General features: G+C 45.7%; 1 protein-coding gene across 1 annotated transcript in view; it reads left to right on the top strand.

Annotated features, from left to right (window-relative positions):
- Positions 1–300: 300 nt before the first annotated feature.
- Positions 301–15,358, top strand: part of gfra3 (GDNF family receptor alpha 3) — a 46,400-nt gene continuing 31,342 nt past the window's right edge. The window contains exon 1 of the mRNA XM_071457587.1: positions 301–773. Coding sequence (XP_071313688.1) covers positions 734–773 — 40 coding nt within the window. The 5' untranslated portion in view covers positions 301–733. The remainder of the gene's footprint in view (positions 774–15,358) is intronic.

The raw sequence follows: 15,358 nt of genomic DNA, 5'->3' as shown, positions 1-15,358 counted from the left end.
CTGATGTCACAAGATTATAGATGCATAAAACGCACACACACACACACATATATATATATATATACACACACACACACACACACATATATATACACACATACATATATATATATATATATATATATGTAACACTCACCACTCATTTCTAATGACTCCACACAAGACTGTCCCTAAAGGTGATGATGATGATGATGATGATGATGATGATGATGATCTGAGCAGGAGGAGGGGGCAGAAGAGGAGGAGGGGTATCTCCAGTTAATAACCCCTGCCTCAGCATCATGAGAATGTGCCGGGACCTCCTCACCAGCGGAGCTGCGTCATGACTACTGTCTGCGGGCAGAGCTGCAGCCTGACGCCTGACATCTCCTCCTTACAGTAGCCGATTCTTCCGCGCAGCGCGGGCTCACACACTCACACACACACACACACACACACACACACACACACACACACACACACACTCTCTCTGACACAGTCACTCTCAGAGACTGCTGCTGGTCCTCCGAGGCTGCTGCTGCCGCTTCCGTCTGGGGATTGAAACTTGAGGGACTTTACCGTCGCAGAACAAAAGGCGGGAGAACGGCCGGTGGAGTCCGCGCGGTGAATGTAGAGGCGGGCAGAGCGTCAGTCTGCGGGGCGCACAGCGGTGCTGCTGGACCACCGGAGGACGCACCAGGTCCCGTCCCACGTCTCGTTCTGCCCCCCCCACGGTGTCACGAACACGACCACCATGATCCTGCTCGGGGCTGTGCTGTTTCTCCTCTTCTCAGGTGCGTTCATTGGTTTCAGTCTGTTTCAGTTCTTAGCTGCAGAGAAAAGTCTCGTCTCCTCCGGAGCCTCAAAGTGAACACACATCACTCTTCTTTTTATTCTTCACTTTCATAGACCTGACTCTGGGTTCAGTTCTGGTCTGGTTCATTTTGGTCCTGGAGCCATGAGGATGTAAAACAGTTTTTCTTCCATCGTTTGAGCAGAGAGAGAAAATCTTCACGTGGCTGTTCAAAGTCTCATGGTTCAGTTTTTCTGTTGTTCATAATAAAAACCTCCGGTTTTTCTGGTTCAAAGCGCCTCTAGACTACGCCCTTAAGCTCCGAGTTCTGAACCCAGACCCTGAGCCCAGAGACCGGCTCACTGATGGAGTCAGATCAGACTGCCAGCCGCAGACTACGGCTACGATTTATTTAGTCTACATGGAGACAGAGGAGCTCCGAATTTTTTATTTTTTATGATGAAATAGAAATATCAGAAAATAGATACAGAATATGGAATAAAATACAACTATTTAAAAAATACACCACAAAAATAAAATTATACATCACATATAGAAAATACAATATTTTAAAGCCACCCTGTGACTTTTTGAATGTCATATTTTGTGTCATTTGTGGATGAAAAGGCAGACAACAGAAATAATGATGATGATACTACTACTCCTAATAATAATAATGTAATGAAATGGAATGAATGAAATATTTCAAGTTAAAAAGTGAATCATCAGAAAAAATATACTAAATCAGTCAAACACCTGAAAACCTGCTGAAATCAGGCACCTGTAATCCTCTGTACAACCTTAGACCTCATGCGTTGACCAGAACCTTAGACCTCCTCCGTAGACCAAAACCTTAGACCTTGTCTGTAAACCAGAACCTTAAACCTTGTCCGTAGACCAGAACAGTGGCGGGATGAACTGGTTTTTATGTGAATTTATTTTTTTTCAGACTCAGTGAAATATTTTCCTCCAGCTGTGATTTTCCTTCTCAGATCTTTACGATGCCGCAGATGATTTTCATCCTCAGGAACATTTCCAACACAATCCCTCTCCTCACAATAAATGTTCTAGATACTGCAGAACCGTTCTATATCTTATTTTTCACCTTTTGTATTTTCCATGTTCTGTTGACGTGGTACAGATGGTTCTCCTTTTCTTCATGTGCAGCAGAAGCTCTGATTGTGGTTTTAACTGAAGGGTTCTTGTAGACTGGAAATAAATAATTTGATGAATTAAAAACAGGCACAGTTTCTGAACAGTTGAAAACCTGAATAAAAGCTGATCCTGTGTCAGTGTTTGCAGGATGAACAGGAGCTGAGCATCAGCTTTTAACAATCACTTCAGTAATTAACTGAGTGTTGGGTGAGACGATGTCCTGAGAATGACCTTGTTCACTCCTCTGTGTGTGGTTGTGCAGTGGTGATGTGAGTCTGTGCGTTGTGAGTGAAATGATCAGGACTTCATGACCAGCATGTGGTGTTACCTGTCACACACAGGTGTGTTACCACTGTGTGTATAGACTGCAGAGAGTCAGTGAGATCTGTCTGAATATTTTGTAATTTGTTTTATTTGTTTCAGTCACAGAACTCAACTGAGCTTCATTTGGGATGGACCTTTAATTATTAATTCATTATTTCAACCAGTGTAAATGTTACTGGTATAAAAATGAGCAGGCCATAGAATAACAACGGAGAGAGAGAGAGAGAGAGAGAGAGAGAGAGAGAGAGAAAGAGACCAATGTTAAAACACTGGTTGTCTACCTTGGAAATGTTACCATAGTTATTTAAACCATTATTTGTGTGAAAAACATTTGATCTCTTGTGTAAAGTAAAATAAAGCAGCTGTAATGACCCTGTTGACTGAAGGCAGAACAGTAACAGCTTCGTCCTCATCATCTCTGACATGTCGTCCATGATGTGGATCCTCTCTCACGTCTATAGCTCCAGCTCATCACCTCTCATCTTCCTTCTCCCTCCACCACTTGGTCCTGTTACCATCTTCCTCAGACACAGAAATGTCTGCTGCTGCTTCTCCTGGCTTTTGTTCAAATCTGATAACCGAATCAAATTTCATGTCTTGTGACGATACATCCAAAGAACCCGGCGTCTAATCGAGACCTGTGTTTATCAACATGGGCAGCCACACCCAGACAGTCAAAGGGACTCAGTGTTTAAATGAACTTTTATGGTGAATGCTCATTTTGAATCTGTCTCCTGGTTGATTTGGCCGGTTTTTAATGGTTGAGAGTTTAAGAGGACAGAACTACCACGTCTGATGATGCTTTTCTAGTCTGACATCATGACAGAAGGAGATGCAGTATACAGGGAATTCACCTGACATCACTTAGCACTTAGACTGACCTTTACTGAGACTTTAAAGCTCCATATTTTAACTTCTCCAGTGTTTTATCTGAAGTGTTGATATCCATCAAAAGATATATTTGAGTGATGCAATAAAACCAAATCCTGCAAGGTTTCATGGTGGGTCCCGGTGGGGTGTGGCTGAGGGTGGTGACTATTTTTTTGTGACATCACAGAGTTCTAGAAGTCCTGATGGCTCGTTTTAAAGCTCAGTTTCTGAATACAGGCTGTGTGCATTTTCTGTTGACCGAGGCTTTGATACTTTCACAGTATTAATATAGAACCTAGACCTGATTTATAATAAAAAACACATGGACATCAGCCTTTAGACTGTATGGACCTTTAAAAACCTTTGAATGTATGGACCTTTAAAAACATTTAGACTGTATGGACCTTTAAACAAGATCGTTACAATAATATGTGGTGTCAAATCATTTGTACCTTTAAAATGTTTGTGATCAGCGGAGCTGCTCCTGAGCCCCCCAGGTGTCCCCTGGGATCTGCAGACCCTTTGCTGTACCAGCAACATGTCCTGTAGCACGAACCTGCTGTGTCCATTAGCCATGTTAACGATTGTCCAGCTTGTAGTGACATTGTAATGTGGAGTGACATGCTCATATATTCTCCTGTCTCTCTGCGTCAGCCTCCCCCAGGCTCCCCCCTCTCTCCCCCTCCCCCCTCCAGGCTTTCAGGTCGTGTCTGATTTTTCTTTTTTTCCATCTCAATCTAAATTCCCCCTCGGATTCAGCAGCGCGTCAGAATAAATTGTTCAAGTCGTTCAATGAGGAAGTGCAGTCAACCGACGCCGGTGTGCAAACACATTTGGAGCGGCAGTGGTTGACGTCTTATCGGTGTGCACGCAGGTGTGTGTGTTTGTGTGTAGTTTTTAGGGGGTGTGTGTGTGTGTGTGTGTGTGTGTGGGTGTGTGTGGGGGGGGGTAACAGGGCTCACTTTGCATAGACTCCGCCAGTGGGTTTCTGAAGACCTACAGTGATACCAGTACTTTTCCCACAGAGTACATTTACCGTCTTATCTGGATCACAATAGCACACAGCTTCCACCTTTGGGTTCCTCCTGAAAACAGTCAGCTTCTCACCATAGTGATGACCCCACTGGTTAACAGAGATTGTCCTCTCTGTCACCTGTTCCCATGGACCAATCAGAGTTTAACATCTAAGTCAATCAGATGTGATCAAACCAGACCCATACAGTCCTGAGGAGGAGGAGCATACCCACACAGTCCTAATGAAGAGGAGCAGTTGAGTTTCTCAGTATTAAACAATTAAATAACATCTACAGATATTTCTATCCCAATAACTTTAAAACAGATTTTTATTCATAACAGTAGAGAGTGACAAGAAAGGGGAAGAGAGAGAGGGTTAAACTGCATTTGCCTGAGGTGAAATATTCAGAGTTGACTCCTTGCTTCCATCAAACAATATGTTAGAAAAAACAAGAAAGTGATTAGTTACAATCATAGACCACAGTCTGATAATAATGATGAGTCCATTCAAAGATATTCACTGAGGAGCCTCCATAATGTTGACACATCAGCAAACCAGTAGAGGCAGAGGTATATCCTACATTACCCATAATGCAACAGCATATTTTATCAGACCCTCTGTGTGCTCACATCTTTCAAACACACCTCCAGTTTGGAAAACAGACTTTCTGAGACCAGACTGAGGTTCTTAGGATGTGGTAGATGTGGTCACTGAGACCAGACCGAGGTCCTGAGGATATGGTCGATGTGGTCTCTGAGACCAGACTGATGTCCTGAGGATGTAGAAGATGTGGTCTCTGAGACCAGACCGAGGTCCTGAGGATGTGGTAGATGTGGTCTCTGAGACCAGACCAAGGTCCTGAGGACGTGGTAGATATGGTCTCTGAGACCAGACCGAGGTCTTGAGGATGTAGAAGCTGTGGTCTCTGAGACCAGACCAAGGTCCTGAGGATGTAGTAGATGTGGTCTCTGAAACCAGACCAAAGTCCTGAGGATTTGGTAGATGTGGTGTCTGAGACCGAACTGAGGTCCTGAGGATGTGGTAGATTGGTCTCTGAGACCAGACCGAGGTTCTGAGACCAGACCATGGTCCTGAGAATGTGTTAGATGTGGTCTCTGAGACTGAAACGAGGTCCGTCTTCTTCCTCCCTCCACCACCTGGTCCTGTTACCATCTTCCTGAGACACAAAAATATCTGTCACTGCTTCTTCTGACTTTTGTTCAAATCTGTTAACCGACAGTTTAAATTTCACGTTTCGTGACAATACATCCAAGGAACCTGGTGTCTAATCAAGACTTGTGGTTATTGACATGTGCAGCCACACCAGGACAGTCAAAGAGACTCCGTGATTGAATGATGTTTTATGGTGAATGCTCATTTTGAATCTGTCTCCTGGTTGATTTGTCCGGTTTTTAGTGGTTGAGAACGACCACGTCTGATGATACTTTACTGAAGTCTGACGTCATGACAGAAGGAGATGAAGTATTCTGGGAATTCCCCTGGCATCACTTAGCACATGGAGACTGACTTTTTTTGAGACTTTAAAGCTCCATATTTTAACTTCTCCAGTGTTTTATCTGAAGTATTGATCTCCATCAGAAGATATATTTGTGATTTTAAGAACCAAAAAATCTTTCCCAGTGTAGTTTTGCATCTCTTGTCTCAGGCTTCTCTCTGGAGCTCTAGTAACAAAAGGTCAGTCAGCCAATCAGAAGAGAGGCTCTGACCCTCTCCTCTGATTGGCTGACTGTTTTCTGAGTGATGCAATAAAAATATAGCAGATTTCAGGTAAACACTCAGAGAAACCAAGTCCTGTAAAGTTGGATGTTGGGTCTGGGAGGGCGGGCCTTGGGACATGGCTGAGGGTGGTGACTGTTTTGTGGTGACATCACAAAGTTCCAGAAGTCCTGATGGCTCGTTTTAAGGCTCAGTTTCTGAATACAGGCTGTGTGCATTTCTCTGTGGACTGAGGCTTTGATACTTTCACAGTATGTGGTAGATGTGGTCTCTTACCCCTTTTCCACCAAACTGGTTCCAGGGCTGGTGCTAGTGCTGGTGCTAGAGCTGGTTCGTGGTTGGTTCAACTGCGAACCGGTTTGCTTTTCCACAGGCGGGTGCCAGCCAGAGAGCCACGTCATCGCGTCAATGTATACGTATACGTCATGTCATTTCCTCAATAGAACAAGCGCCAAATTCAATCACCACAACAAAGATGGAGAACTACGTTGCGGTCATACCTGTCAAGTATCCCGTTTTGGCCGGGAAAGTCCCGTATTTTACCCTTCTTTCCCGCCCTCCTCCCGTACTAGTATTTTCCCGTAAATATCCCGTATTTTAACCTGCGTTATTAAAAAATAATAATACCGGGCCCGGGCGGAGTAAAAAAAAAAAAAAAAAACATCCCCTGACCTCTGTCACTAGCTGTTGGCTTTTCGAGCCTTTCTTGGGGAGCAAAATTTGGCGATCCAGCAAGTAAATACTGCTCGACGATTATGCAGCGAACAGCGATCACGCTCGAGAAGACGGTCAATAATCCCGCCCCCGCTCGCTGACGTAAGCCCGAAGCCCCCAACGTAACGTGGTTCTTTCTACTGGCCCAGCAAGGAGTTGGTGCTTGCCTAGCACCAGTTTTGAGAGCCAGGAACCAGTGCTTTGTCTGTGGAAAACCAAAGAACTGGTGCTAAGTCTGGCTCTAGCTCCGAACCAGCCCTGGAACCAGTTTGGTGGAAAAGGGGTATCTGAGACCAGACCAAGGTCCTGAGGATATGGTAGATGTGGTCTCTGAGACTGAACCGAGGTCCTGAGGAAGTGGTAGATGTGTTCTCTGAGACCAGACTGAGGTCCTGAGTAGGGATCGACCGATATGGGTTTTTTGGGGCCGATGCCGATACCGATTTTTTTCCATCACCCTTAGCCGATGACCGATTATGGAAAAAAAAACACCACCGCCGCTGGATTGATAATGGCAGCAAACGGCTCTAAACATGTTTTCACTAAATACTGACACAAGTTAGTACTACATATAAAACATTTCTCTCATCATTAAAGACCTCTGATAGCCCCACAGTTGCTGCTGCTCCGCTCTGCTCTGCTGCAGGAGAGCGCACACACACACACACACACACAACACGCATCTCAGCCCGGCCGATCCATCTGACCTTCATTTATATTAAAGGAAAATAATTAATATAAGTGATCTATTTGTCTAACCTTAGACATGATGTCATCCAAACACACACGCACAGACACAGGTGTCGTGTTTGAAAGTGCAGGCTGTCTTACCGTGGTAGCACAACTATTACGATGATTCCACAGCACTGCAGGGGTTAGAGCTGTGAACAACAGGAGTCCTTCCACCAGGCAGGGGTGGGGTGGCAGACAGAGAGGGCTGGTGGTGGTGGTGGTGGTGGTGGTGGTGGGGGTCCTTATCTGCTCTGACCTCCAGTGACAGACGACGACTTCTATGAAGAGCAATGAGGCCGGAGAAATGAGCATTATGAACCTTCTTTGATGATAAGTGTAAAAAATGCTGGGAGAGGAGAGGCGGTCATCCTGGGTCACGATGGGAGGCAGAGGAGGAGAGAAAGAGAAGGAGGGGGGAGGGAGATGAGGAGGACTGAAGTGTATGAGGTGAAAGAAGTGAGGAAATCCATCTTCCTTCCTCTGTCACATTTAATGAAAAATGAGCAACTTAACTGGCCTCCGTCCACCTGGTTCCATCTGATCTGGGTGCAGAGGTGTGTGTGTGTGTGTGTGTGTGTGTGTGTGTGTGTGATGCCATTCTTCTCTGTTGTATCCGAGAGGGAAGTTTGGATGTCTTCTGTGTGTTTTGTTGATAACTGGGATTTGGAGCTCAAACACAGGGACGGCAGATGGTGTGTTGGCTTCTGCTTCCTTGGCTGTGTGAGTGTGTGTGTGTGTGTGTGTGTGTGTGTGTGTGAGTGAGTGAAGTGCGTGGACAAGCATTAGATGGAGTGCTGTGTGTGGGTGTGTGTTGGTATGTCCTTACCCAAACTTTGTGTCAGACACGAGTCGGTGGTCCCTGAAGGTACCGCTGCTCTCTGTGGTCAGACTTGGACTGATCCCAGGTCTGACCTGAGGCCCATCTGCTATTATGATGACAGATGTGTCAAAGACTGGCCTTAGATCTGTGGCTGGACCCACAATCCCCAGTTAGTCTTTCGTACAGAGCGCCCCCGTCTGCCAGACATTTAGTTCAGTGCTTCAGATCCAGAATATGTCTGGAGACTCACTGAGTCCAACGTGTTTCTGTGACTGTAGAAGCTTGAAGCTGATGACACAGAGGTCTGATGAAGAGGTAAATCATCATCTTCAAAAACACTCATAGTCAGTGGTTTCTCTGCCAGGGAAAAACATCCTACAAGGTTTCACACATGACAATAAAACAGAGACAGAAGTTACAGAAGGATGAGCTGAAAACTCAGATAATGTGTCGAAATTTGAACAAATCCTAAAAACTGAAAAGAGACAACTCAGTGTCCTGAGGCTTCAACAACATATTATTATGTGTCATTTGACCGTGTCTGAAGGCAAAGCACTTTATAACTGCTGCAACAGTTTATAGCTGTTTATGGCTGGAGTGAAAAGCCTGCTGTCATAGCCCCCCACCCCTCACCCTCAGCCTCTGTCTAAGATTATCATGAATAAAACAAACAGGGAAGACTCCTCTGGAAGGCATTCACATGGAAAATCAGGGACTCTACATACGTTCAGCCTTTGGGTGTGACTGTGGGACAGTTGGCTTTTGGCTCCTGACTCTAGCAGTGGGACTGTCTCAGGTACAGAATAATAGTGATGTAGACTGTGTGTCGTTCACCATCTGTCTGTGCAGATGCAGGAACACACAACACAAATGCAAAGGAACAGAAGTGACATCATAAAACAAGTCTCGTGCTTTCAGTTTGTTTCAGTCAACAAACATTTACTGCAGAATCTTTTGAAGACCTGAAAGTTCAACCCCCCAGTGACAGTAGAGAAGAGGTTACATTGAAAATCAAAATGTGGAAAGTTGTGAATCATCCTCTTGGAACCATAATATTTAAAGGTATGTAGGTAAAGTACTTCTGAACACAACAGTCTGGACGACATCCATGACTCTGGATGAAACGTGGTCAGGGGTCAGTATGATTTGCATGGTAGAGTCTGAAGTTTAATTTGTAGATGTAGAGACAAACTTTGTTTGCGGCAGTTGTGTTCTGCAATGTTCCAGGGCTCCTGTGGGAATGTCCACCATACGGCCATGATGGTTTTAATGCAGTGAGGGACTGAAGGTCATGTTTTCATCCTTGTCCCTTATGCATATAAATAAGTCTGATTGGTTGTAACATTATTTGTAAACAGAAGACAGCATTGTGAGAGAAGAATAGTGGCAAACTCTCAAACAATCAAAAGAAACATCAAAGTGGCAGACAAATACAAATCACAAGTTCCAGTCAGTACTTTCAGAATAAAATCAGAGGAGAAAGAGGATGCAGACATTTATGAGTTGGGCCTTTAAGTTTAAGTGACAGTGAGTGTGTGCCTAGCATAAGCTGACTGCAGTTCACTTGATGGCCACTGGGTCATTAAAGGGTTTTCTAAATGTGCCTTTAAAGCAGTCTGGTGAATGGATGTACTTGTAGTTCTGGTTCAGTAGTGGTAGGAGCTCATTTGTGGTCTGTGTTCAGGATCCTGAAGATCTCACAAGCCTAAAGCTCATGGGCACTCAGCTCTGATTGGGCAGTAATTTTAATACAGTCACATGACACAGTTGTTACCAAGCGGCGTGTTTTCATGACTTGTCTTTCTTTAAACCCCAGCAGGTTGTTAAAGTTGTATAGCAGAGGATTAAAGAAGCCATTAACTGTGACACAGCTTTTCTTTCATTTAGTCAAAGTTTATTTACATAGTTTTTCATTTCAGATCTTTTTTCTGCCTGAGTCTCAGCTTGCTTTTTGAGGTTCAGTTCACGATAATTGGCACCATGTTGTGTCTGCAGGCTATGGCTTGTATGTGTGAACGGAGCGTTACTGTCTTAAAGGCTGACATCACAGTGCTGAGTAGATCCTGCAGGTCACAGCTGATGCCCCTTTTTCCATTCAGACTATAACACTCCCAAAATACAGGGACTAGAGACTCGGCAGGGGTTCCTTTGCCAAATGTAAAGAAAAATGTGCTGCATTCATCACTGTCTGAGACCTTTGCAAATATTCAGCCATTATTATTGTGCTCTTTGATAATAATTACACTAATTATGTCTCCTCTATTACCTCAGCCTTTCATAAACAAGGGAGCAGGGAAATGAGAATGTAGAGGCTTAGTGATTCAGAGTCTCTCAGTGAAAATGTGGTTAGAAATTTGCAGGTGACACACTGCCTTCTGTACAACTGATTCTGGTTCATCTGGGGGTAGAAGGGGAGGGGGGCACTGGGTTGTCAGCGTGAAGTGGCAGAGAGGGGGAACCAAAACTCAGCTCATATTACTGATTTTCTGCAAACTGCTCTGCATGGTCTTGCTCCCTCAAAGTTTTCTATTATTAGATTGGCTGATGTACCCTGGTGCTGCAGAACTAATTTTAACAATATGATAAAGTTTTTGCTCAGTTACAAGGTCAGTCAGACTCCAATTATTGGCTCTGAAACTTCAGTGATAAGACATGAATCAACTATTCATTTGATGTCAAATGAGGCTGCAAGGCTTTGGTATGGTATTAAAGTCAGAGTGTCCAAGGTTAGGTTAAATTCTAAACCTGTCACTCCTCTGATATAGGGACAGATCATCAAGCTAAAAAAATCAGGTTCAGACAAAATACAACCAAGTTTAGGACCCTGATTATAAGATGACTCTGAGTGTAGGGCAATCCTGATTGTAAGACAACCCTGATTATAAAATGACCCTGACGGAAGGACAACCCTGATTATAAAATGACCCTGAATGTAGGACAACCCTGATTATAAGTTGACCCTGATTGTAGGACAACCCTGATTGCAGGACGACTCTGCTCTGACTGTAGGACAACCACAATTGTAGAACGATCCAGAGTAAAAGATGACTCTGATAAGATGATCCTGATTGTAGGACAACCCTGGTCGTAGGACGATGCTGACTGTGGGATAACCCTGATTGTAGGACAACCCTGGTCGTAGGACGATGCTGACTGTGGGACGACCCCGATTGTAGGACAACCCTGATTGTGGGACAACCCTGATTGTAGTTTGACCTTGATTATAAGACGACCCTGATTGTAGGACGACCATGATTCTAGGACTACCCTGATTATAACATGACCGTGATAGTAGGGTGACCCTGATTATAACACGACCCTGACTATAGGATTACTCTGATTATAAGATGACCCTGTTTGTAGGATGACCCTTGACTTTAGGACAACCCTGATTATGACAAACTGACTGTAGGATGACCCTGGCTGTAGGATGACCCTGACTGTAGGAAAACCCTGATCATGAGATGACCCTGACTGTAAGACAACCCTGATTGTAGTACATACCTGATTGCAAGACAACCCTGATTGCAGGACTACCCTGATTGTAGGACGACCCTGACTGTAGGACAACCCTGATTGTAGGAAGACCCTGAGTAAAAGAATACCCTGATGGTAGGATGACACTGCTTATAAGATAACCTGTCTTATAAAAAAACCCTCACTTGACCCTGCTCATGTAGAGAACTGTCAACCTGTTCAAAGAGTATAGAAATGGCAATTTTTAAGCAGTCTCAGAAGTCTTATCACGGAACAATCTCCTCTATCCAAACCAGTTGGGCTTTATGAGTGGTCACTCCACTGAAACAGCCTTGTCTGTGACAGAAGGTCAGCCAGAGCTGCAGGTCAGTCCTCAGTTGTTATCTTGATGGACCTCTCAGCAGTCTTCAATACAGTGAACCACTACATCAGAATCAGAATCAGAATCAGAATCAGTTTTATTGCCAAGTATGTTTTCACATACAAGGAATTTTTTCTGGTGATTGGTGCAATTGATCAGCAACAGCCTGATACATCCTGCTATCCCTACTCTCCAACATGGGCATTTTGGGCAAAGCCCTATCTTGGTTTGAATCCCATCTTACTGAGTGCTAATTCACTGTGTCATGGCAAGAGAAAAGGTCCTTAGCACATCCCCTTCCAACTGGGGTGCCCCAAGGATTGGTTCTGGGACCCCTCCTCTTCACCATATACACCACCTCCTTTGGTCCAATGATCTACTCACATGGCTTCTCTTATCATTGCTACACTGACGACACCCAGCTATACCTGTCGTTCCCACCATACGACCCCATGGTCTCTGCGCAGATCTCAGCTTGTGTCTCTGACATATCTGCATGGATGGAGGAACAACACCTTCAATCACCTCTTCATCCCTGACACCATCTAAGGTTACAAGAAACCTGGATGTCATGTTTGATGACCAATTATTCTTCTCTGACCATACTGCATCTGTCTTTTGGTCATGCCAATTTGCTTTATACAACAAGGAAAATCAGGCCATACCTGACTCAGTGTGCCACCCAGCTCTTGGTCCAGGCCATGGATATTTCTCGCCTTGACTACTGCAATGCTCTTTTGGCGGGCCTTCCTCTGTGCTCAGTGAAACCCTTACAGATGGTCCAGAATGCAGCAGCATGTCTGGTCTTCAATCAGCCCAAAAGGGCACATGTCACTCTACTACTCATCGACCTACACTGGCTACCCATGGCTGCCCGAATCAATTCAAGTCACTAATGCTGCCTTCAGAGTGACTTCTGGGTCTGCACCCATCGACTTGAACGCAATCATACAACCTTATGATCCTTCTCAGCCACTGTTCCTCCAGGGAATGTCATCTGGCATTGCCATCGCTGAATATAAGGAGATCTTAGTCCAGATTGTTCTCATTTGTGTCTCCCCGATGGTGGAACAAGCTAGTGAATTCTATCAGAGCAGCTCTCTTTATTTTCAAGTGTAGCAAGATGATGAGCACTGTGGCTCTGTGTTATCAGTTTAAAAAAGATGACCTCTAATTGCATGTCTCCCTCTGGCCAATGGCAGTAGGGAGAGGGGGGATATAAAAGCCGGTAGGTGTCACTGGATTTCTCTATTGCTTCCCCAGTGGGTCCTGTTACAGGTGTAGGTGCGTAAATAACAGACAGAGTCGAGCTGTGTCTCTCAGTAACGTGTATTCACAGGCTGTGCACATAACAGGACCAAAGCATGTTACCTGAAGCAAGAGCGTATACATCCGTGCCGCCAGGGGGGCTGTTGGATGCATAACACCGCCCTACAACATCTCCCTTTCTTTAGCAGAATACAACACCGAACAACAACATCAAAATAGTGCCATAGAAATAGTTTATCAGGAAGAGATAGAAATTCAATGTCAACCAGCACTTTTGTGGAAGAATAAAAACAGAATAAAAACAGAATAAAGACAGAACTGTAACATCAGAACATTTGATCTTCTGTTTCTTATTTTTTTTTTTCTTTTTTGTAACCAACTAATGTCCACTGTCCTGTGTGTGTGTGTGTGTGTGTGTGCATATGCGTCAGTCCCACCTCAATGTATGACCTAGAGGTCGAGTATGTCTGGAGGCTTAATATGCCTCCCGCTCCGGGCCCGGACCTGTAACTCACGGCATGGTGTGGTCACAGCCTGTGGGGAAGATGGCGGTGACCTCGGGGCTGACGACCTTGAAGACGTTGCAGGGCTGCTGACGACTTCCTCCGCGCTGCCCCTGCCCGCATGGCACCCTACAGTTGCACCTGTGTCCCCAGGCTGCTCAGGTGGCCGTTCTGTGTGGGCTGAGGGCTGTGGAAGTGCAACCTCCGCTGGTCGGAGATCAATCCTGTTGCGACGATAGGCGGTTCCCTCCACATTAACGAGATAGGACCGCGGCCCCACCTGCTGCAGGCATACACCTCTCCTCCATCGGCCCGTCCTGTCACCTGGAAGCGGTTTCATTCTGATGGGCTGGCCTATGTCCAGCTCCCGAAGATCCCTCGCAGATCTGTCATACATCAGCTTTGCAGCCTGATGCTTCATTCTCAGCTTGTCAGTGACCCCAGTGATGACCTGAGGCTCCAGCAGCTGGTCGGCCACAGGGAGAAGAGTTCTCAGCCTCCGTGACATCAGCCAGTGTGCTGGGCTGCAGCGCATGCCCTCAGTGGGCGTGTTCCTCCAGTGAAGAAAAGCCGTCCAGGGGTTCTCGTTGCCACGGTCTGCTTTTCTGCATAGGCCCTTCACAATCTTTACTGCAGACTCTACTTTGCCGTTAGCTTTTGGGTGCCTTGGGGAGGACATGACATGTTCGAAGCCCCACTCCCTCGCAAATGCGCAAAACTCTCCACAGTCAAACTGACCTCCACAGTCGGAAATGACCCGGTCAGGGATGCCGTACCGTGCAAACTGCGCCTTGCACCTTCAGATAGTCGTTTCTGCTGACAGGTCTGGGAGCAGATCAATCTCCCAGAAGTCAGAATAGTGATCCACCATGAGCAGGAAGTCCTGCCTTGCGTAGCTGAACAGGTCAATGCTCACCAGCTGCCAAGGACACGTGGGGAGCGGGTGTGACATCATCGTCTCCTTCTGTTGCTCATGTGCATACTCGTTGCACACTGAGCACTGCTGCACATAGTCTTTAATTTCCCCCTGCATATTAGGCCAGTAGAGAGTATCACGGGCCTGTCGATAGCAAGCCTCACCCCCCACGTGGTTGTAGTGGATCCGTCTCAGCATCTCAGGATGTGTAGCTTTTGGAACGATGACACGCTGGCTCCTAAAAAGCATACTGTCCTGTGCGCTAATTTCATCCCTGATGGCCCAGTACTCTCTGATGGCCCTGGGACTCTCCTCTTTGTGTCCTGGCCATCCCCCCAGCACAACCGACTTGAGTGTTTGAAGACACACATCCTCTTCTGTGTGTCGTCGAATCTGTGCGAGGTGTTGGCTGGTGACGTTCAGGTAGTCTGCTTGCCGAATGGCTGCCACGTCATACTGCTCCTGCTGCATGCTGCAGACCATGTCACGTCTGTACTGAGAGTCCGTTCTCTGTGGCGGGGTGGTAGCCCTGCTGAGTGTGTCACTGATATACATTTCAGGGCCTGGCTTATACACCACCATGAGGCAGTAGTTCTGGAGTGTAAGGAGCTTGCTTTGAAGGTGCTTTGGTGCACTGAGAAGGGGCTTAGTGAAGATTGACACTAGTGGGCGGTGGTCGGTCTCTGCAGTCAC

This window comes from Trachinotus anak, unplaced genomic scaffold, assembly GCF_046630095.1.
Source record: "Trachinotus anak isolate AG129_WGS33_773 ecotype Australia unplaced genomic scaffold, CSIRO_AGI_Tana_v1 ptg000021l, whole genome shotgun sequence".
Lineage (NCBI taxonomy): Eukaryota > Metazoa > Chordata > Actinopteri > Carangiformes > Carangidae > Trachinotus > Trachinotus anak.
The sequence above is the reverse complement of the archived record's forward strand: the minus strand, read 5'-3'. Positions and strand labels throughout refer to the sequence as shown.